Source organism: Cololabis saira, chromosome 8 (assembly GCF_033807715.1).
Source record: "Cololabis saira isolate AMF1-May2022 chromosome 8, fColSai1.1, whole genome shotgun sequence".
Classification (NCBI taxonomy): domain Eukaryota; kingdom Metazoa; phylum Chordata; class Actinopteri; order Beloniformes; family Belonidae; genus Cololabis; species Cololabis saira.
Window position 1 is genome coordinate 2,795,976 of NC_084594.1, and position 23,882 is coordinate 2,819,857.

At 43.2% G+C, this 23,882-nt stretch overlaps 2 protein-coding genes across 3 annotated transcripts in view; one reads left to right on the forward strand and one right to left on the reverse strand.

The window, feature by feature from the left end:
• Nucleotides 1-23,882, forward strand: part of cenpp (centromere protein P) — a 164,746-nt gene that overhangs the window by 130,732 nt on the left and 10,132 nt on the right. The window lies entirely within an intron of this gene.
• The window catches only part of ecm2 (extracellular matrix protein 2, female organ and adipocyte specific), a 36,617-nt gene that overhangs the window by 10,125 nt on the left and 2,610 nt on the right, over nucleotides 1-23,882 (reverse strand). For both annotated transcript variants that reach the window (XM_061726595.1, XM_061726594.1), the window contains exons 2-9: nucleotides 19,971-20,078; nucleotides 19,666-19,902; nucleotides 12,440-12,628; nucleotides 10,364-11,152; nucleotides 8,331-8,446; nucleotides 4,942-5,077; nucleotides 3,376-3,533; nucleotides 1,108-1,247 (exon numbers count right to left, since the gene is read on the reverse strand). In XM_061726595.1, coding sequence (XP_061582579.1) covers nucleotides 1,108-1,247; nucleotides 3,376-3,533; nucleotides 4,942-5,077; nucleotides 8,331-8,446; nucleotides 10,364-11,152; nucleotides 12,440-12,628; nucleotides 19,666-19,902; nucleotides 19,971-20,076 — 1,871 coding nt within the window. In that variant the 5' untranslated portion in view covers nucleotides 20,077-20,078. The remainder of the gene's footprint in view (nucleotides 1-1,107; nucleotides 1,248-3,375; nucleotides 3,534-4,941; nucleotides 5,078-8,330; nucleotides 8,447-10,363; nucleotides 11,153-12,439; nucleotides 12,629-19,665; nucleotides 19,903-19,970; nucleotides 20,079-23,882) is intronic.

Below are 23,882 nucleotides of genomic sequence, written 5' to 3' on the forward strand. Positions count from 1 at the left end.
AAGCTGTTTTAATTTCAGCTGTAGCGCTGTTAATATGCCACTTTATTAAGTTTTCATATTTTTTCAGGTGTAAAAGTAACCGTTACGATCCACAACCTGGGCTCAGTTTATCCAAATAACGCCTGTTTAGAAATTTGCTCCGATGTTTTCGGGGATGTGAAGAGCCGCCGGCTCGGGAGCTGATTTATGGTTCCGCGTTAAATCGCTGCGTAACCTACGCCGTAGACTCTGCGTTGGTGTAACGCGGAATCATAAATCAGCCTTTATTCTGGCGAGATCTGAAAACAACGAGCGATTATGTACATTCACTGAGTGAACATTATGAAAGTAAAATATATATTTCCCGCTAGAAATGTAATCAAAACGCATTTTTATGCAGAAACTAACTCAAAATATTGATTTTATTCATTAAAAAATAAGAAATGTCCGCCATGTTTTTTTTGTTTGATTCAGTCTGCAAATGATGACGTAAAGCATTCTGGGAAATTTTCTCTAGCCCTCGGTCGGCGAGTCAGAATCTGAAAATCCCTCGCTCTGTAGGGCTAGATTCATACACACTAGCCCTCGTTATGTCCACTAGCCCTCGTTATGTCCACTAGCCATCGTTATGTCAACTAGCCCTCGTTATGTCCACTAGCCCTCGTTATGTCCACTAGCCCTCATTATGTCCACTAGCCCTCGTTATGTCCACTAGCCCTCGTTACGTCCACTAGCCCTCGTTATGTCCACTAGCCCTCGTTATGTCCACTAGCCCTCGTTATGTCCAATAGCCCTCGTTACGTCCACTAGCCCTCGTTATGTCCACTAGCCCTCGTTATGACCACTAGCCCTCGTTACGTCCACTAGCCCTCGTTATGTCCACTAGCCCTCGTTATGTCCACTAGCCCTCGTTATGTCCACTAGCCCTCGTTATGTCCACTAGCCCTCGTTATGTCCACTAGCCCTCGTTATGTCCACTAGCCCTACATGCAAAGAGGAATTGGGACACCACTACCCTCACGGGAACGCACAACATTTAGGGTTAGGACTGAAAAGTAGGACTAGGGGGGATTGGGACAGGGTCTTAGCAAACGTAGCAGAGTCCTGGTTCACGTACTGCTCCTTTACCTGTGGCTGATCCAGGCCAGGTGGGAGATCCTGGTCTCGTCCAGCTTGTTGTGTCGGAGAGAAACCACGTTCAGGTTGAGGGTGTGGTTGAAGACGGCGTCGGACACTTCCTCGATGAGGTTGTTCTCCAGATAAACCTCCTGCAGGAGGGATAAAAACACGACATGAACAAACGGTGGTCTCTCTAGAGCAGGGGTGTCTAACCCGCGGCTCGCGAGCCGCATGCTGCTCTTTCCCTGGTGTCCTGCGGCTCTTGTGACTTTATTTGATAGTGCAGTGAAAGACAGACACGTAGGAAGTGGAGGCAAAATATGCTGCGACTGGAATCGAACCTGCGTCGCTGTACAGTTGAAGGTTTACATAAGTCGCCTGCTCAACCCGTTAAACCATACGGGCGCTAGCGCTCGCGTTTGTGATGGAAATAACTTGGAGGGGAGAAATCCACTCTCAAAATGGCAGGGAAAAAATGCACGGCCAAACGAAAATATGAAGATAAACACAGGACGTTTTTAACAGAGTGGGAGAGTTTAATATATATAAATTAAATATTAATATTTAAGCAATACGACAGGCCGTGGTATACGCTCATTATATCACAGCTGAGGGACGCAAAGCTTTTTTGGTTGTTGTCATGGATACATTGTTGCTTCCCTGACGTGGAATGATCTGCTGTGATGAGACTTTAGAATAGAAGCCGTGGTATAAGCTCATTATACCACAGTTACCAACCAATCAGATCAATATACCACAGTTAACAACCAATCAGATCATTATACCACAGTTAACAACCAATCAGATCATTATACCACAGTTAACAACCAATCAGATCATTATACCACAGTTAACAACCAATCAGATTGCAGGATTTCACCTTTCCGTTTTCTAATGGTATTTTTGTGTCTCAGAGAGAGCAGGGAGTGAAGGATCATGGGTAGTTGATGTAACACAGTAACCAATTGTGGCTCTGTCTCTGACTGGTTGGTGCTCTAGATGCTTTTAAACATGACACTCAGGTCATTGTTTTGGTTTTGTTGGGTTTTGTAGTCCAACTCTGATGAACCGTTTCATAAAATCAGCCGTTTGTGAAGCAGAATTGGATTCAGGATGTGAGAAACGGTGTGTTGAACCTCCCCGAGGTCAGAAATGAAGTTTAAGGGTAGATTTATAGCCGTGGCGCAGCGTTAGCGGTTAACCGGCGCCCGTCGTTAGTGGTGGAGGTCAGTTCCCACAGGTAGGAGTTGAAACATCACAACCAGCAAAATAAACCAGAACCACCGAGCCTCACCGGTGGGTTGATTAAAACTGAGCCTTTTTACTGCTCCAGAAGCGATTAAAGGGAACTGCTGGTTAAAGGATATAAATATTTCCTCATGTTTGGGAACATAAAGTGAAAACCTCAAACATAAAACAAGTCTTTTACTCAGTTTGGCTTCGGCACTTTTGAGAGCAGAAGATATGCTTCTTGATATTAGCTCTCAGGGCTCCTTCACAATAAAAGCCTGTTTTGTAAAATGCTTTTTGATATTAGCTCTGAGGGCTCCTTCACAATAAAAGCCAGTTTTAGGCCTCTGATAGAACAGGGTCCTTCTGAATTAACTTGGTTAATTCAAACATGGAAGGACCGTCTGTGCGGTGGTCGCTGCAAAGGCGACTGCCGTTGTCATGGCAACCGCATCCTTTGATGGAAAATTAGGATTTTGTGGCCTACGCCCATAAATCTTTCTGATTTTATCATAAACAAAGTACTGATCCACTTCTATGAGAGGGACTTCATTATTTCTCCTCTTTTTGTATTTTTTATGCACTTCCTGTACACTTACAGAGCTATGGTTGCTCAGGCATCTTTAGTCTCATCGGAGGCTGGAAGTAGACATGAGTACATTTACATGGGAAGTTTAATTCCTCTTCAATTCAGAATTAAAATTAAATCCGATTTAAAATGAGTAAAAATTACCATGTAAACACGTAATTCCAAATGAAAATGGCCATTCCAAATTAAACTTAATTCCGAAGTAAGTGGCTGGTTTATTCCGATTTTAGTTTAGTTATTACAAGGAGAAATAAAATCAGTAAAATAAAACATAACTAGATGTTTACAGCATGAAACAATGTACATAATTGTGATAAAAAGCGAAAAAATAATTATGAGTGTGTATATTCCTGTAGATATTTTACCCCAGCGATAAGGTGCTTGAAGATTTTGAAAATTACCCTTGAAAGTGCTTGAATTTGACCTTGAAGAATGTGTAGGAACCCAGACTAACGTACCAGCAGAGACTCGGGGAGGCCCTGGGGGACGGTTCTGAAGTGGTTCCGGCCCAGACGGAGGTAAGACAGCTGGCTGAGCGGGGCGAAGGCCCGCGGGTCCACCGTGGCCTCGCTGAGCAGATTCCCCTCCAGCTCCAGCGTCACCAGGCTGCTCAGACCTGGAGATAAACAAGGGATTTAACTGAGAAATCACACTTAAACCGCTGTGAAAGAGACTAAAAAGAGGCTTCAGGGCCACAATAATCTCACTTAAGAAGAATTATAACGTCTTCTTTCTGGAATTATGATAAACTGAACATTTCAACTTTTTTCTCGACATTTCGACTTTTTTCTCAACTTTTTTCCTCGTCTTCAACCCTCTGAAGTGCAGATTCATAGTTCTCATGAACTAGTTCAAAGTTCAGTTCACATAGTTTAAAAATGAATAGTTCACATTCATAGTTCACCATTTTCACTTTGAACTAGTTCAAATTCAGTTCATTCAATATTTTTAGGGGAGACGTACAAATGAAACGCCCCCCCATCCTAAAACTGTTCCCTGTATCGTCCTGGTGGCTTTAAACTTAACTCAGGCTGTAAATCTCCAACAATGTAGTCCATTATCTACGGAAGAGTTTAGGGCCATGCAGGAGAAAAAATATTTGAAATTTTTTTTTATTGTGCACTTCGAGAAAAAAGTCGAAATGTTGAGAAAAAAAGTCGAAATATTTGTGAATAAAGTTGAAATGTTGAGAAAAAAGGGCGAAATTTTGACTTTATTCACGAAATTTTGACTTTTTTCTCAATTATATTTCAACATTAATCTCGACATTTCGACTTTTTTCTCAAAGTGCACAATAAAAATAATTGGACCTAAACAGTGAAGCAGAAACTGACATAATCTGAACAGTTCAAATTCCAGTTCCTGATCTGCAGAATGAACAAGTTCAAGTTCTTTATTTGCAAATATGTTGCGTTCAGTTCAACGTTCTGACAGAAATGAACGCGTTCATTTGAACTCAGTCATGCACAACACTTCTGAAGTGTTTATTTAAAGGAGCTTGAGGCTCCTTTTAAGAAATGAGACTCTCTAGCGCCACCCTTCACCACGACGGCCGTCGGGGGTACTGCAGCCAACAGTGAAGCCGGCACGGGAGAACGGGGAGAACGTACATGCAGCGTCATGTGACGTCACATCCACAGGACAGCGCGGGAAATTATGGCCCGAATTGCAGCACATTTTGCAGCAACAGCCTGTTCAAGGCAAAGGAGAGATACACTAGAGGATCATTCTTTTGGGTTTGGAACGCTTCATCTGACATTATTACTAGAAAACTTAAAATGTATACGGATTTTTTTCATAAATCTTGCCACAATCCGGCCTCAAGCTCCTTTAAGCTTCGGAGATGCAGAAAAGTCGTGTTCTATTTTGAAAATCCACCCGATCCTCAACAACCTTCTCATTTCCGACTCACGTTTGTTTCGTCCTTTTCATTTGTATAAATCCAGAAGTAGAAGACAGATTTAGGTGTTTAAACCCCCACTTGGCTGTCAGGTGACCCTGAAGCTGCAGATAAACCGTCGTACCGTGGAAACTGTTTTCCTCCACCCGTCTCAGCCGGTTCTCGCTGACCTTCAGCTCCTGCAAGGTCGTGGGGAGGTCGGAGGGAACGACCTCCAGCAGGTTTCCATCCAGGTACAGACGCTGCAGCATCTTCAGGCCCTGGGGGGGAAACACACGCTGGTTATACTGGGACCAGGTACAGACACTGGTTATACTGGGATCAGGTACAGACGCTGCAGCATCTCCAGGCCCTGGTGGTTGATTTGATTAGATTTTTATTTAGTACATGTAAAAGAAAACAATTAAAGAGAAGATTTTTTTTTTCTCATTGAATTTACAAAAAAACAAAGCACATTGTACATTCCAAAAAAACATTTTCATCAAAGAGCACTGAGCAACCAATGAGTAAAACAAAGAAGATACACAGCGAAAAGAAAAAAAGGAATATACAAACAAACCAAAAGAAAGAAAAAAACACAGTGATCAGTCAGGAATTAGGGAACAAAGATTCTTCTGAAGATTCTGGGCTTTTTGAATCGTGCAAGATTTTAAATATTTTTTGTACTGAATTATTTCGTTTAAATATGCAATAAAGATTGGATTAATTTTCAAAAAGCGTTTTTATGATTTTTTTTATGAATTTATGAATAAAACATTTAGCCAATATAATTAAATTATTAATCCCAAAGTCTATTTTTTTGTCCTCCACTTGTAAACCAACTTTAATGCTTTCAAATGTAAGAATAGGAATGGTTTGATCATTATAAGTTATCCAGTATTAAAGCTTCCCAAAAGGTCCTGGTTAGAAAGGAGAAACAAAGATGCTCTAAGGTTTCCATGTCTGCGTTACAAAAATTACAATTTTTCAAATCTAAATTAAACCTTTTATGTAAAAAATCATTCCATGGATAAACCTCATTCATTATTTTAAAATGAACTTCTTTAGCCTTCGGTGGAAGTGGAAAGGAGAGGTAACTGGTTCTCATCTTAAATAAAAAACTAGTAGTTTAACGTTTCAATTAAAGAGAAGATAAGAAAACAAGACAAAGCAAACAAAAAAAACAACAAAACAAAGAATTTCATACTTTAACACTTAATATCTTAATTTACATGTGCAAAAAGGAGTAGGAAGAAGTGTAAACTTATTTAATCCTACCCCCATTCACTCATCATTTATTAACAAGTATTTATAATAACTAACTATACTGTAATTATACTCACACACTTACCTATACATACAGTACATACACATACACCCATACATACCTACATATATACATACCTACATTGTATATATATATATATATATATATATATATATATATATATATATATATATATATATATATATATATATATACATACACATATAATTAGCTGCCCATTTCTGTACATAAATATAACAAATCTACCCGTTCACCCAATAGTTTTATAGGGCCATAAAAGCTGCTAAACTCCTTCCTCTTTGTACCTTATGAAAATCATGTTTTTATATTTGTTTTTAAATGTTTATGTGTTAAATGTTAAATGTGACATTGTTTTAATTCTGAATCCATTCTGTTCCGTAGTTTAACTCCACTGACTGATATGGAAAATCTTTTCATTGTTGTTGTTCTACGAGTCCTAACATGTAGAGTTTACGGCTGGTTCTGAGGTTTAATAGCATCTCTAGAGCTTTAGGACTTTATTACGCTCCACATGTCCGACATTTCTCCAAACCTCTAGAGAAGCATTTAGTAAATACAGTAATCTCTCGTTCTTCACGGGGGTTACATTCCAGAAAGAACCTGATAGGTGAAATCTGTCAAGTTGTAACCTTTCTTTATTTTGCAATTATTATACTAGGCTTCAAATTACAGAGATCAGCACCGCGACGCGAGTAATTAAAGTAATTAAAGTAATAAAGAGTAAACTCACCGTAGTAACGGACAATAACAACATGTGCAATATCTGTCTACCTCATAAACATCCTACCTGCTTTTTTATCACTGTTTCTCTTTCTTTCTCGTACTGCACTACTTTTATTTTTCATTCCAATGTATATATGTTTTACTTTTTTCATCCTTCTATCACTGCATGTGTGTGTTGTGTGTAACTGCTGCTGCACAAAGAGAATTTCCCCACTGAGGGAGGAATAAAGGACAATCTAATCCAATCTGATCTAATCTAATTGGATTTAAACAAGAGAAAATGAAAAATGATTATTGAAATAAATACAATAAGTACAGTAGGACAGATAGTGACTTCTGATTGTGCCACTGCATCCTGACTCGCTCTGTAGCGTCTTTTTTCTTCTAAAGTCTGCAGTGACTTACAGTGTAAAGTATCTCTATTGTATCTGTAGGAATTATCCTTTTTTTTTTTTCCGACTAAATGAGGACCTTTTTTCCTCCTAAACGTGCCCCAAAAGTCACAAAATTTTGCACCAAGCCAGGCCTGGTGATAAATGTGATATTTAATGGTTTGCATTAATGGGCGTGGCCTAACGGCTCAACAGCGCCCCCTAGAAAACTTTGTGCCTCAAGCCCCACAATACGGTTTGACGTACATGCACGAAAATCGGTACACACCTGTATCATGTCACAACTTAAAGAAAAGTCTCTTGGAGCCATGGCAGAAACCCAACAGGAAGTCGGTCATTTTGAACATTTTGAATTAATCGCGTTATTTTGGCGCAATTTATGCCATTTCTTTAGCTGTTAATACGGCCCGAACCGTATTGTGAACCCAGGTGTGTTATACATCAAAATGTGCGTCTATATCCTGCGACGACGCGCATTACTTTTCTCAGTCAAAAGCGTTACCGTGGCGACACTAAACGCCAAAAAGCCCCGCCCCTTCTTCTGATTGGTCCATATTTGATAGTTCCTACTTTCTGTCATAACTTTTGAATGGTTTGACATAAAGACTTGTGGGTGGTGCCATCGGACTCAGTTTTGAGTCCTTGAACATAATTGGTGCAAATTAGCCCCGCCCCTTCTTCTGATTTGTCGATATCCGATAGTTCCTATTTTCTTCCATAACTTTTGAATGGTTTGATATAGAGAGTCGTGGGTGGTTTCATCCGCTAAATGTCCAGGCCTGAAGAATCTACATCAAGTCATACAAGCTTCCACTGCAGCCTGAACGTGCACAAGGGTGGAGGAACGTTCATCGCTGCTTGCAGCTTTAAATGTCATTATAACTGTAATGAACGATTCATCAAAGGGTCCCATTCTTGAGCTGCTCGCTGGCCGTTCTCAGCATTGTTGCTAAGCAACCAACGTTATTGACACACAGGAAGTGAAGAACCGCGGAGACCGTTTAGCTGAGACCATGAGAGGTGAACCGCGCTGTAGCGAGGGAATACTGTACTGACCTGTAATTAAAAGGGAAACTGCAGGCTTTTATTGTGAAGGGCTGCGTGTGTCACCTTGAAGGCCGCGGGGTGGATTCCCTCAGACGTGAGTCTGTTCTTCTTCAGGTTGATCCACTCCAGGTTGGGGATGCCGTTGAAGGCCCCGGCCGGGATGCTGCTGATGTCGTTGCCTGCAGGTCACATGGTTGACGTTAAACAGGGAGAGTTTACTCCACGCTGGGATCCGGTCGTCACGGTTACCAGATTCATTACTGGATAATGTTTTGTTTCTGCGGTCCCATTGAGAGTAGCCCGGTACCGACCAGCTGCTAGAACATCTGGGGGGTTTCACGGTTCTGTCGATGATGTCATCGTTCTCTGGAGCTAACGATGTGAAGCTGCTAATGGACACGGTTACGTGATGTTTTTTTAATTCAGAATTAATTATTCCGAGTTAAATAATTCAGAATTAAACTATTTTCCTTGGAGTTTACATGAAATAGTAATTCTGAATTGAGGTTTCCATGAAAACACGTTTGATGGTCTTTCTCCAATTCCTCTCCAGGTCTGGGGGTTGGGAAGGTTCTGATTGGATAGGGGGGGGACCGGAAGTTAAACTACCGGAAGAAAAACTAACTACAGCTACAACTTTGATGTTTCCTGTTTCCATCTGTTCTTTTAATGATTTCTATTAATTAAATAAATGGTCTCTGCTCTTGACCAGCGTTTACTGCTGCTGCATCTTGAAACTTTGTTAGGAAAACCAGCCCAGTGGAATATAAGATCATGGAGACAGACGGGAGAGGGAACGAGCAGAAAGAAAGACCAGAATTAATTTAAAGAGGAATGAGTGTAAACATGATCTGGAATTATTCTATTGGGATTTAAAATCGGAATAAACCAGCCACTTCGGAATTAAAGGGAATTAAAATTCATTATTATGAAACCAGGTTTTCTCTTGTTTTAACATATATATGCGTGAAACCACTAACAACTAACTCCACCGGCCGGAGCTTCCACCATTTTTCCGTAGCGGTGTATCGCGTCATTCAGGCAGCCAATCAGCACAGAGCCTCATTATTATAGCCCCGCCCACTCAGAATCCTGCATAGATAATGAGGTTAGAGAATGGGAAGATAAAGACATGGATCAGAGGCTGAATTTCTCATTTATTTAGAAAAAACAATCAAAAGCTTGTTTTTAAGACATTCAACGCCTGTTTAAAATAGGTATTAGATCCATAATAGCTCCCCTTTAAATTTAATTAGGGAATGGCCATTTTCATTCAGGATTAAATGTTTACATGGTCATTTTTACTTATTTTAAATCGGATTTAATTTTAATTCTATTAAAAATAAAGGGGAATTAAACGTCCCATGTAAACGCACTCAATGTGTGTTTCCTGTCATTGAGGCGAGCATGTGATGGTGTGGCCCCGCCCCCTAGCGTCAGGCCCCGCCTACGGTGGCCGAGACCCGCCATTGCTGAGAATAAAAGTAACGCTGCAAACAGAAACAAACACCGCTGCAAATTAAAATAAACGCTGCAAACAAAAAGAAACGCCGCTGCAAATAAAAGAAACGCTGCAAATATAAAGAAACGCTGCAAATGAAACAAAAAAACAACGCAAATAAAAAAGCCACAACGGAAGTGAATTACCGGGGACTATTTTTGCCGATGCACCGGTGTTTTTATTACACGTAGCGACGTTGAACACTAACCTTTTCACTGATTTTCTCGTTCGTTGTTCTTCTTATTCCTCGCTCTTCTTATTTCTTCCTTTTCACTTACGTCCTCTTCGTCTTCTTCTTCTCCTCTCACGTAAAAAACACTGGTGCATCAGCAAAAATAGTCCCCGGTAATTCACTTCCTTTGTGGCTTTTTTATTTGCATCTTTTTTTTTATTTGCAGCCGCGTTTCTTTATATTTGCAGCATTTCTTTTATTTGCAGCGTTTCTTTTATTTGACAAGGTTAATTTTATTTGCAGCGTCCCCAGGCCTCTGGCCCCGCCCCCAGGTATCTGGCCCCGCCCCCAGGTCTCTGGCCCCGCCCCCATGTATTTGGCCCCGCCCCCTGGTCTCTGGCCCCGCCCCCAGGTGAGACTCACCTTCCAGACTCAGACTCTTCAGCCCCGGGAGGTTCAGTGGAGGGAAGTGGGAGAGTTTCTCACAGGTCACCGTGACGTCAGAGATGTCACAGCCGGGAGGAAGACCTGCCCTGTTCCCCCTCTCTTCCTCTTCTTCCTGTTCTCCCTCTTCTTCCTCCTCCTCCTCCTCTTCCTCCCTCCCAGACGGAGGTCTTGGGATCGGCGCCGGGGCCAGATCCAGGTCCGGTTCTTCAGGTTCCTCCGGTTCTTTAGGAGGCATCTGAAACACATCTCCTCTCAGCCACACCTCCTCCTCCTCCTCTTCTTCCTCCTCCCCTTCCTCCCCCACCAGCCCCAGCAGTTCCTCCCTCAGTCGCTCCTCCTGCCTCCTCCTCTCCTCCTCCAGCTTCCGCTCCATCTCTCTGGTTTCCCTCTCTTTCTTCTTCCTGTCTTCCTCCTCTTCTCGTCTCCTCCTCTCCTCCTCCTCCCGTCTCCTCCTCTCCTCTTCCTCCACCTGCCTCCTCCACTCGTCCTCCTCTTCCTTCTCGGCCTGCAGCCTCAGAGCCTCCTCTTCCTCCTCCCTCCTCCTCTTCCTCCTCTTCTCCTCCTGTTCCTTCCTCTGCTTCCTCCTCTTCCTCCTCAGACGGGCCTCCTCCTCCTCCTCCCTCCGGTTCTCCTCGTCCTCCCTCCGGAGGATCTCCTGGATCTCCTGGGGGCCGAGCGGGGCCAAGGTGTCGCCGTGGTAACCGGGGTCGCCGCGGTAACTGGGGTAACCGGGGACTGGGGAGTCCCCAGAAAAGTCCAGGGAGTCTGGGGGGGCGTGGCGGCGCCGATCAGCCAATCAGGGAGCAGGAAAGAGAGAGAGGGACAGAAATCCAAATGTTCATATTTCCAATAACATTTTGAAAAGAGTTGCAGTAACTACATTTCTAAGTGTTATGATTTATGAAAATATCACTTAGAAAAATCATATTGCACTCATCTCCAACAAGATTGGAGTAATCAGACGTATACGGCATCTATTACCAAGAAAAATCTGTATTAATTTATATTATACTATGATTTATCCTTATATCTCATACTGCAATTTCATTTCGGCAAGAACCTTCAAGAGCAACCTCAACTGTATCTTTATCCTGCAAAAACGTTTTATCAAAATGATTACATTCTCCAATAGACTCACTAGATCCACCTCATTGTTCCAATCCCTAAGTATTCTCCATATTTCTGCTGAATGTTTTTCAGATTTGTCTTTTTTTCTATCAATCCATTCACAAGCTACTTCCAACCTGTTTTCATTCTTTATTTCAATTCAATTCCCAAATTCATCACTTCAATACTAGTAATACTAATACATATTGGACCAAAAACACAAAGAACAAATAAAAAATGAAAAGTCTTGTATAAGCCTTAGAATGAAGACAAATGGCGAAAGGCAAAATTTTGAGAAAAAAGTCGAAATGTCGAGAAAAAAGTTAAAATGTCGAGATTAAAAAGGAAAGAAAAAAGGAAGAAAAAAAGGAAAAAAAGAAGAAAAAGGAAAAAAAGAAAAAAAAGGGAAAAAAAAGACAAATAAAGAGAGAAAAAAAAGGATAAAAGAAGAAAAAAGGGAAAAAAAGAAAAAAAAGGTCAAAGATTTTTGAAAAAGCTCCAGGAGCCACTAGGGCGGCGCTAGAGCCGCATGCGGCTCTGGAGCCGCGGGTTGCCGACCCCTGACCTAGACCAGTTCCACCCAGACCAGTTCCACCGTTCCTACAGATCCAGTCGTGCATTCAGCCCTGAACTGACAGTAACGTACCACTAGTCCACGTCATGAGGCGTTTCCACTCAGATCCGTTAAAAACCTCCACATCCGTGAGTCGGATCATCTAAAATGTGTAAAGCACATGTTTCCGGCCATGACGGCAGGAAGCAGCAGCAGGAAGCAGCGTGCCGAGGCCTCTGGACGCTGCGTCATGGCATTTCCACCTGTCGTGTTGTTACCTGAGCCGTGGCAGACGGGGCAGCACTGCCCGGCGGGGACGAAGGGGAACATGTTACCTGAGCCGTGGCAGACGGGGCAGCACTGCCCGGCCGGGACGAAGGGGAACATGTTACCTGAGCCGTGGCAGACGGGGCAGCACTGCCCGGCGGGGACGAAGGGGAACATGCAGTGCATTGTGGGGCAGGAGATCTCCTGGCAGGACGCCGTTCCTCCGGAGCACCGGCAGGTCACGCAGGGCTTTGGGGACCAGACGGCCTGATCGAACATGGTCAGACCCTGGTAGATACAGCTGCTCTGCTTAGCTGGAACACACATACACACATATATATACACACACACACACACACACACACACACACACACACACACACACACACACACACACACACACACACACACACACACACACAAGAAAGTTGTGACACATCCAGTCATTAATCTAATTTAATATATATCAGCGTGTCATCTGCATAGTGGTTTATTTAGTTGCTTATAGTTGCTCTTCCCCCAAGCTGTTGCTCTGATGAACTCTCACAATTAATAGAGTCTCAGAGAAATCAATCACCGTGCAATAACAACTAGACAATTTCCTTGCGGAAATTTCGAGAGTGCCACGGCGGGCTGCTGCCCATTTGTGTACATTATTGCATTTTGCAAGCAATAAAGGTGAAGGACTCAAAACTAAGTCCAATGAGACCACCCATGACTCTGTATGTCAAACCATTCAAAAGATATTGGACTATAACATATCGGCCAATCAGAAGAAGGGGCGGGGCTAATTTGCACCAATGAAGGTCAAGGACTCGATACTGAGTCCTATGACACCCCCATGACTCTGTATGTCAAACCATTCAAAAGATATTGGACTATAACATATCAACCAATCAGAAGAAGGGGCGGGGCTAATTTGTATACATAATATACAAATGTATATATTTATATATACAATAATACTAATATATATAATAATATCTATATCCCATGAACCGGTTCCCAGCAGGACTGGGGGTCATCTAAGGTCAAAAGGTCAGGGTTCAGATTTCTCCATTTTCCAGGTAAAGTATATGAAGTCTGTACTGATTGAGTCATGTGACCAGTCTGGCTCAGTCTAATCAGTCAACAGCTGTGCTCTGGTTGCTAGGGGAAACAAGAACCTCGAAATGAGGAATGTTTCGGGTTCGCTTTGAGAAAACCCCAGCTTTAGCCTTGTGACAAATTCTCAAATAACTCTCATTTGTGAGAAAACCGTAGCTCCTAGCAGAAAAACAAAGACATTGTGAGAGACACAGAACCCGGCAGATTCTGACAATCTTAATTTTATTCAGATATTCCTTAAAATGTGTGAGTAATGTCAGTTCGAAAACAAAGTGAGATTTTTTTGAAGAAAACTTTTGATTATATTGCAGTGAATGGGGACTGAGGCAGGAATTGGCGCAGCTTTATCCCTCCCTGTTTACATTTTGTGCATACCCCGCCTGTCAAAGTCACATTTTATGAATCCCAACATATATGTCTACATTCTGACCAAAAATTATCTTTCGGCCGTGAGCTTGAGTTACAAATAAGAATTAAGGTCAATATTTTAGTGTCTCTGCCACTCTAAAAAATTAGAGCTCCACTCTAGATTTGACAAAAAAGTGATTTCTAGTCCTCGCTTGAGAGCTCATATCTTGAAAAGTGTACATTTTAGGAAAAAACAGTTTCAGGTTTGGAGAGAGAAGAGAAGTTATCCTCCGTTTTGAAGTTTGAATGACATTTCTACGTGCAAGTATGAGAAAGATAGGTGACTCATAAAAAAGGTGATTTTTTTTTTTCTCTCGACATTTTCTCATCCGCTTTGAATGGGGCCATGCAAATACATGGGAAAATGAGTTCCCCATTAGTTTGGAAATTTGGAAATGTTTTTGCACTTCGTGCAAAACTATTTGTGCAATCGCTGTGAAAATCCACAGGACTGTAGTTAAATTCAGGGCCTACAACTTTCTAAATTGGTTCAGAATTTTTCGAGTAACGGTGGGCGAGTGTTGAGGACCCAAAGTTCTCCCAATGCATTCCGGACGGGGGTAAAAGCGCACGTTTTTGCACGTTGTGCAAAAACATGCACACCGATCGCTAATAAAAGTCATAGCACACGATTCCCGCTTAAGGCGCACGTTTCCACGTTTTTACTTTTAGCATTTTCTCAAAGCTGCAGGACTAGTTACGCCGAAATTTGTCCGGAAAATGAATAATAAGATGAAACGCACACAATAACAATAGTGCCTCTGGCTGTGCCAAGAGGCACTGCTCCTCCATTGCTATTGCATAGCTATGGAGGAGGCGTGCCACTTGGCGCAGCCGTGGCACTAATTAAAGCTGCAAGCAGTGATGAACGGGCCCTCGCGCATGTCATTTTCACCAATAAAAGTCAAGGACTCAAAATTAAGTCTGATGTTACCACCCATGACTCTTTATGTCAAACCATTGAAAAGTTATGGCAGAAAATAGGAACTATCAAATATCGACCAATCAGAAGAAGGGGCGGGGCTAATTTGCACCAATTATGTTCAAGAACTCAAAACCGAGTCCGATGACACCACCCACGAGTCTTTATGTCAAACCATTCAAAAGTTATGGCAGAAAGTAGGAACTATCAAATATGGACCAATCAGATGAAGGGGGGGGCGCGCTTTTTGGCGTCTATCGTCGCCACGGTAACACTTTTGACTGAGAAAAGTAATGCACGTCGTCGCAGGATGGAGACGCACATTTTGATGTATAACACACCTGGGTGTATAATAACACTATCACACGCTGTAACAATGCACCGTCCAACAATAATCATGTCTGCCTCATTCTGCTGCACCTTTCAGTTTTTTAATTGTATGTATGTTAATAAGTGCAACATTTGTTTATTTATCGTTTGCTATTTTTAAATCTGGGTACTGTATCGTTAACGTCACATGACCAGCATTTTCGTTGCTTGTCGTTTTCCTCAGGTGATAAAGGTTCGTTTGCGACGATATTTAGTCATAATTTTCGTTGACAAAAGCAACTTTACACCGGACTAAAACGTCTCCCGACCCGTGACCTCAGCAGCGTTAGCAGCAGTTAGCAGCAGTTAGCAGTTATCACAGCAGTGATTTGTAGCTTCGCCTCCCCCGGCGTCGACTCCTCCTGTCAACACGAGTTGGGGGACGAGCCGTAACGGCTGGCGGTGATTCAGGAGACGACGCCGTAAAAACAGCAGCTGCAGCAGGAGGAGGTTGAGAGCGTGTCACCCCTGTCATCTGCTCCTCTAATGCTACGCTGCGGCTAACAGCAGCAGCGGTAGTTAGAGGCTTAAACACCGTCCCTGTTATCTCCTCTACTGTCATCAGTCCCGCCGTCACCCTCTCATCTTCTCATCTGCTCCTCACAGCACTAATATTCAGACTTTGAAGCTTTGTTTTCCTGGGTAAAATATTGTTTCATTGTTGGGTTAATTCCTGTTTTTGGTCGCGGTGGGAACGTCATCCGGGGTTACTCAGTTTACCGATTAATGGACAACAATTCAAAGGGATAACAGCATTTAACAGTTGACTCTGAGCATCGTGTTTTGTGTTTTTGTATTTTGTTAGTCCGACTAAAAGGTTCAGCTTCAGGTCGCCCCTCTCAGAAGATTTAGAGAATCCAGGGATTTTTCTAAAATAAAGCCGTGGGTTTGTTTAATATCATCTATGATCCTACCGTCCTTGACCTTTGACTTGTTGGGCTCGTGATCTTTAATGTTATGGCTACTTAAAAGATTGTTTTTGTTATTTTTCTCAACATTCATTGCACCTCCAGAAATCTCGGCTTTTATATTGACCACGTTACAGTTTTCCAGCAGTTTCGGCAAGTATTTGCCGAGGTTGTAGGGTACTGGTTCCGATGCTACGGATCTTCAGTTCCTGTACAAATGGAGCAAGAGTTTGGTCCACGTAGCCAGTAGTAGGTTAGATTCGTTCCAGGTAGGGGTTGGACTTCGCCGGGGCTGCCCTTTGTCATCGATTCTGATATGTTCCTTCATCAATGACTATGTTTCCATGCAGTCAAAATTCAGGTTATTGCTAATATTCTGGTTACTGAAACATTGGGAATAATGTGTTTCCATGCGTGAGCTAACAAGGTTATCCCTGTATCCATGGTAATTAATCATTTGGGATATCTGGATCAAACCAGCGACGCACAGAGACACAATTCCCCTCATTTCTGCTTCTTCTTCCTGGATCCAAATCCAAAACCACAACAATAACAGCAGCACGGAGGATAATCAACGGCCCAGTAGAAGTCGCCTTTTTCAGCGTCTTCCAGCGGAGCTTGATCTGGTCTGGCGTTCGCGCAACTTTTTCTCTCACCTTCGTTTAAATCTGGCTATCCCGGTACTTTCTACCGTCTACAAATGCAGAAATGTTCATATCCTTCATTACATTTATGAAGTGATTAGTCTCCTCCTGGTCTTGTGTTTCTCCGGGTTTATAAGAACTTCCTGGACTCAAAAGACCAGGATTCCTTGTGAACAGAGCATGTGCAGAAAACAAATTCCTGTTCCTTTTGATGGGGAAATCCCTTTAGTGTATACATGACCGAATATTCGGGTTAGAAAAGGAGGAACCCAGGGGTCATTTTCGGGTTTTCCAGAATATGAGCAAATTCCGGTTATTCAAAGGGGTTATTGGTGTTTACATGGCCGTGCAAAACCGGGTTATTGCTAATATTCCGTTTATTGATGCATGGAAACATAGTCAATGTTCCTAACATCACCAATCATCTATGTTCCAACCATCGCATATGTTCCAGATTGTCAAAGAACCAAATGTAAGCAGGAGCAGGTCTCTTCCACGGGGGTTGCTGGACTCTCAGAGATAGAAGTTCAGTTCATATGAGGGAGACTCGTAATAAAGCCCTCCTGGAAACCTCCCACAGACCTCCTGTGGGAGGAGGTTTGGGACATGTCCAAGTGGGTGGAGGTCCCAGGGCAGACCCGGGACACACTAGAGACATTTCTCCCGTGGCCTGGAAATGCCTCTGTTTCCCCCGGAGGAGCTGCAGGAGAGAGTTTTCATGCTGGGGAACTTGTTTCATTAAAGTCAGCTAAACTCTTCTTCTGTCATCCAAACAACAACATTGGAAACCCAACCAAAACAAATCCCTGCAGCTCCCACCACCTCCTCCTTCTAGTTACACAACACTGACTCTGAATATGATGATATTTCCTGTTTACGGAGCCGTAATAACAGGAAACGTCATTGGGAGAATGGTGCCTGAGCAGAACCGTTCTCTGGCCCAAATGTCTCATTAAGTAACCGGTCTTTATTGGGTCTTTTAATGAGCAGATAGGCATGAGCTGATTTGTCAAAATGTTTGTTAGTTCTTGCTGGTGTATCTTTTAAACACCTTTTATGTGGTAATACCACTTGTGTGTTTATAGCAGTATCAGCGAGTATTTGCATCAGCATCGGCGAGTATTTGCATCAGTATCGGCGAGTATTTGCAGCAGTATCGGTGAGTATTTGCATCAGTATTGGCGAGTATTTGCATCAGTATCGGCGAGTATTTGCAGCAGTATCGGTGAGTATTTGCATCAGTATCGGCGAGTATTTGCAGCAGTATCGGTGAGTATTTGCAACAGTATCGGTGAGTATTTGCATCAGTATCGGCGAGTATTTGCAGCAGTATCGGTGAGTATTTGCATCAGTATTGGCGAGTATTTGCATCAGTATCGGCGAGTATTTGCAGCAGTATCGGTGAGTATTTGCATCAGTATCGGCGAGTATTTGCAGCAGTATCGGTGAGTATTTGCAACAGTATCAGCGAGTATTTGCAGCAGTATCGGCGAGTATTTGCAGCAGTATCGGCGAGTATTTGCAGCAGTATCGGCGGGTATTTGCAGCAGTATCGGCGGGTATTTGCAGCAGTATCAGCAAGTATTTATAGCAGTATCAGCGAGTATTTATAGCAGTATCGGCGAGTATTTGCATCAGTATCGGCGAGTATTTGCAGCAGTATCGGTGAGTATTTGCAGCAGTATCGGTGAGTATTTGCATCAGTATTGGCGAGTATTTGCATCAGTATCGGCGAGTATTTGCAGCAGTATCGGTGAGTATTTGCATCAGTATCGGCGAGTATTTGCAGCAGTATCGGTGAGTATTTGCAACAGTATCAGCGAGTATTTGCAGCAGTATCGGCGAGTATTTGCAGCAGTATCGGCGAGTATTTGCAGCAGTATCGGCGGGTATTTGCAGCAGTATCGGCGGGTATTTGCAGCAGTATCAGCAAGTATTTATAGCAGTATCAGCGAGTATTTATAGCAGTATCGGCGAGTATTTGCCGCAGTATCGGCGAGTATTTGCAGCAGTACCGGCGAGTATTTGCAGCAGTACCAGCGAGTATTTGCAGCAGTATCGGCGAGTATTTGCAGCAGTATCGGTGAGTATTTGCAGCAGTATCAGCGAGTATTTGCAGCAGTATCAGCGAGTATTTGCAACGGTATCGGCGAGTATTTGCAGCGGTATTGGCGAATATTTGCAGCGGTATCGGCGAGTATTTGCAGCAGTATCGGCGAGTATTTGCAACAGTATCGGCGAGTATTTGCAGCGGTATTGGCGAATATTTGCAGCGGTATCGGCGAGTGTTTGCAGCAGTATCGGCGAGTATTTGCAGCAGTATCGGTGAGTATTTGCATCAGTATTGGCGAGTATTTGCATCAGTATCGGCGAGTATTTGCAGCAGTATCGGTGAGTATTTGCATCAGTATCGGCGAGTATTTGCAGCAGTATCGGCGAGTATTTGCATCAGTATTGGCGAGTATTTGCATCAGTATTGGCGAGTATTTGCATCAGTATCGGCGAGTATTTGCAGCAGTATCGGTGAGTATTTGCATCAGTATCGGTGAGTATTTGCAGCAGTATCGGTGAGTATTTGCAACAGTATCGGCGAGTATTTGCAGCAGTATCGGCGAATATTTGCAGCGGTATCGGCGAGTATTTGCAGCAGTATCAGCGAGTATTTGCAACAGTATCGGCGAGTATTTGCAGCGGTATCGGCGAATATTTGCAGCGGTATCGGCGAATATTTGCAGCGGTATCGGCGAGTATTTGCAGCAGTATCGGCGAGTATTTGCAGCAGTATCGGCGAGTATTTGCAGCAGTATCGGCGAGTATTTGCAGCAGTATCGGCGAGTATTTGCAGCAGTATCGGCGAGTGTTTGCAGCAGTATCGGTGAGTATTTGCAGCAGTATCGGCGAGGATTTGCAGCAGTATCGGTGAGTATTTGCAGCAGTATCGGTAAGGATTTGCAGCAGTATCGGCGAGTATTTGCAGTTCCGGTCTCACTCACCTGGGATCACGTTGTAGAGGTTGTTGTTTGCGGGCAGGTAGCCAGCGTCTCGGTGCGTCTCCGACCGGATCCCCGGACCAGGACCGGGTCGGACCCTCGGAGGTCTGGGCCGCCCCCCTTCTGCTGGACCAGGACCGGGTCGGACCCTGAGAGGTCTGGGCCGTCCCCCTTCTGCTGGACCAGGACCGGGTCGGACCCTGAGAGCTCTGGGCCGCCCCCCTTCTGCTCGGCCGAGACCTGCAGAACACATCCATGACCCCTGGTACCGGTAAACCCGTTGATATCAGCGTGTATTTGGTTCTCACCGGCCCAGTTCCTCCTCCCCCGGCGGCCCTCGGGGTCCTGGGCCTCAGCATGGGGGGCCGTCTGGACCAGCAGCCCCAGACCGGCCAGTAGCAGCCACCACCTCATCCCTAGGGGGGACAGACCAGGTCAGGGTTCTGGTTCAGGTTCAGGGTTCAGATTCAGATTCAGAGAAACTTTATTCATCCCCGAGGGGCAATTCAGGACAACTAAGCAGCAATACAAGACAGTAAATCCGCTCAGCTGCCGGCCGGTCGACCACAACGAGCAGCGACCCGAAACCGGAACAAAGCAGAGAAAGGGTGACGTTGGGGGTGGGGGGGGGATCGGGAGGAGGGAAAAAAAAGGCATCTTCACACTGTGTATGTACACAGTGTGAAAGTGCAAAAAAACACCTCAGCACAGAAAGCACATGACAAATTTACATCAACTTCACAAGACTTATAGCCAGGAAGGCGTTGAAAATGAGGGAGGTGTGGTTATCAGCAAATGTATGTCTAGCGGTGAGTCCATGAACACGCTCAGAGCTGCCTCAGCCAATGTCCTTGGTGTTATCAGACGGCTCGGTCAGTTCTGAAAACAGGTCCGCGGGTGATCTGGAAAGGGAAGGGTTAGTCGGGGTAGAGTCACCTTGTTTACATTCCACCAGGGAGATTGTGACTACAGCGATCAGCCAAACCGCTCTGTCAAGGCCAGATTATAGAATCAACAATTGTATTGAAAAGAACATGCAGATCCCATTAATTTTCCGTCTGCCTTTAGTCTCTGGTTCCTCAATGGCGACTCCAAACAGACGAATTTGTGATCAATTCCCACCAAGCCAAGCCTCCAACTTCTCCAGGGTCTTTTCCATCTTGCCAATGAGCTCAAAGACCGCCACCAGCCTGCGATTCTGTTAAAGAATCGCATCCAGCTTGCGGCTTTGCTCCCCCAACGTTAAAGTCTGAGTGTTGATAGCCGGGCTTATCCCTTCAGTCACGTCCGGCAGCTCTGAAAGGGCCAAAGCAGCTGTCGACGACTTACGCGTTTGTCGGTAGACCAGGAATCCCCCCCTCCAATTAGGAGAAATCCTGCTATCATAAATCCAATTATGAAGCATCTTCAACGTCCTCGACAGACAGGATCGCCAAACACAACGGTTTCCAATGTTTCCAGGAATCCATTGTGTATCCAGCAAAAAATGCCCCATCGGGGCAAGAGGGCTCCCTTACCCCCTGACTTCTCGTCGCAAAAATTTGGGCAAAAGGCAGTAGCAGGGCAGATAGATAAGGGAGAGGAGCAGAGAAGCGTTCGCTTTTGCCGAGAGCCGGAAGAGAAATCCTTCAGGTTCAGGAACAGGTTCAGGTTCAAGGTTCAGGTTCTGGTTCAGGTAGAGGTGTGTGTCATCGGCGTAGAGCAGAAGCTGCTCGGCGTAGCTCAGGGCTCGGCAACCCAAAATGTTTTAGAGCCATATTGGACCAAAAACACATGCTGCATGTTTCTTATATTAGTTATAACTGGGGGAAGATTTATTTTTTCATTATGCACTTCGAGAAAAAAGTCGAAATGTCGATAAAAAAGTCGAAATTTCGAGAAAAAAGTTGAAATGTTGAAGTACAATTTTGATAAACAAGTCAAAATGTCGAGAAAAAAGTTGAAATTTCGATAAAAAAGTCAATTTCGTGAAAAAAGTCTAAATTTCGAGAAAAAATTTGAAATTTCGAGAAAAAAGTTGAAATGTCGATATTAAAAAGGAAAGGGGAAAAAAAAGGCAAAAAAGAAAAAAAAAGGATGGGACGTCACCAAGTTTATCTGTAGAGCACAATTCAACACAAGGTAATTCAAAGTGCTTTACATCAACATTAAAAGCAGCAAGACACAATTAAACAGTAAATAACAAATAAAATGAAATAAAATGATAAGAAAAGAGGTAAAGTAATAGAAAGCACCAGTTGTTAAAAAATAGGGGCAGTAGATCCAGCAGGTTCATCTCATTCGTACAATGGCAAGAATTATGTTTCTATACGGTCAAAACGTACAAAGACCGGCTCAAATACAGTATTACACTGCAAAAACTCAAAATCTTAACAAGAATATTTGTCTTATTTCTAGTTAAAATGTCTCATTTTTAGTAAAACAAAAATCTCATTACACTTAAAACAAGACTCATCACTGGAAAAAACAACAATTTTCACCTGTTTCAAGTAGATTTTCACTTAAAATAAGTAGAAAAATCTGCCAGTGGAACAAGATTTTTTTTGCTTGTAAGATAAATCTTGTCCCACTGGCAGATTTTTCTACTTATTTCAAGTGAAAATTTACTTGAAACAGGTGAAAATTGTCAAATAAGTTATTTTTCTGGTAATGACTCTTGTTTTAAGTGGAATGAGATTGTTTGACTAAAAATTAGACATTTTAACTAGAAATAAGACAAATATTCCTGTTAAGATTTTGAGTTTTTGCAGTGTACAAAAGTAATCTGACACCAAACGGTCTTTTCCACGGCTCGGCTGACGTTTATCATCAAAGCAGGAAAACAGACGGCTGTTTCCAGCCTTCCTCCTCCTCCTCCTCCTCCTCCTCTTCCTCGATACCCCCCCAGTCTCTTGTGTCTTGAATAAATCAGACTTTAAACCTGATTTCCTGCATAAATCTGCACCTGCGGGGGAAGACGAGGTTTTACCTGCAGCAGCGTCTCAGAGGAAGAAGAGCGGTGAGTTCTGCTGCAGGGCCTCATATATCTGCTGGGGGGGTCCTGGGGGGCAGTAAGGAGTAATTACTGCCTTCCCACACCAGTCCTGTCATTATTACGGCTCAGGGGGGTCAGACCATAAACATATATATGTAGACACCACACCGAGTGGTTTTGCCCGCTGCTGCGATACGTCACCGTCGCCGCCATGTTGGATGATCAAGACTGCTGTAAACTAATACAAGTAAATGGACTTATTTTCATAAAGCGCCTTTCTACAAAGAAATGTATGTTTTACGTCTCATTTATTCATTCACACACGCACTAATATACTTGGGAAACAGTTAGGCACCAAATATAATATATTTAATTTTCTCAGACGGCAAAAATAAGAACTTTATTGATCCCACATAGGAGTAATTCATGTTATATCAGCTATAGAGAACAAGGTAGTGCCGAAAAACTATATATATCCCCCCTCACAAAAATAAGAAAAATACAGAAACATATTTTCTCATCAACAAAACATATTTGTTGATGATTTGATGATTTAACAGATTTTTTCAGTTATTTTATTGTCTGAAAAATGGTTCAAATGTTATTTTATTGTCTGAAAAATGGTTCAAATATGTTTTTTGTTATTTGAAAATTTTTTAATTCGTTTTGTTGATTTATGAAAATAAGTCCATTTACTTGTATTAGTTTACAGCGCAGTCTTGCCACATCCAATATGGCGGCGACGATGACGTACGGCTCAGCGCTCGATGGGGCGTCTACGTTTACACGTCTATGGGTCGGACCTGCAGCTAAGTTTATTTAAAGGGGACCTATTATGGCATTTAATGTATAAATAATGAGGCTCTGTGCTGATTGGCTGCCTGAATGACGCGATACACCGCTACAAAAACATGTTGGAAGCTCCGACCGGCGGAGTTAAGGCTGATTTATGGTTCTGCGTTAAATCGACGCAGAGCCTACGGCGTAGGGGACGGCGTAGGCAATTTAACGCGGAAACCATAATTCAGGCTTTATGCGATGCGAGCGTCAGCGACAAAATCAATTCCATGTCTTTATTTTCTATTGGACTGTCCTAACTGGCCGCAGCGCCGTTTTGAGCTGAACATTTGTCGGACGTCCTGCTTCTATTTTCTTCCTGTCGCTCGCGTTGAAAGGCGGTTGAAAGTGCTGTAGGAAACAGTCATGATGAGGAACGGCTGATCCAGTTAGTTGAAATGAGAAGTTA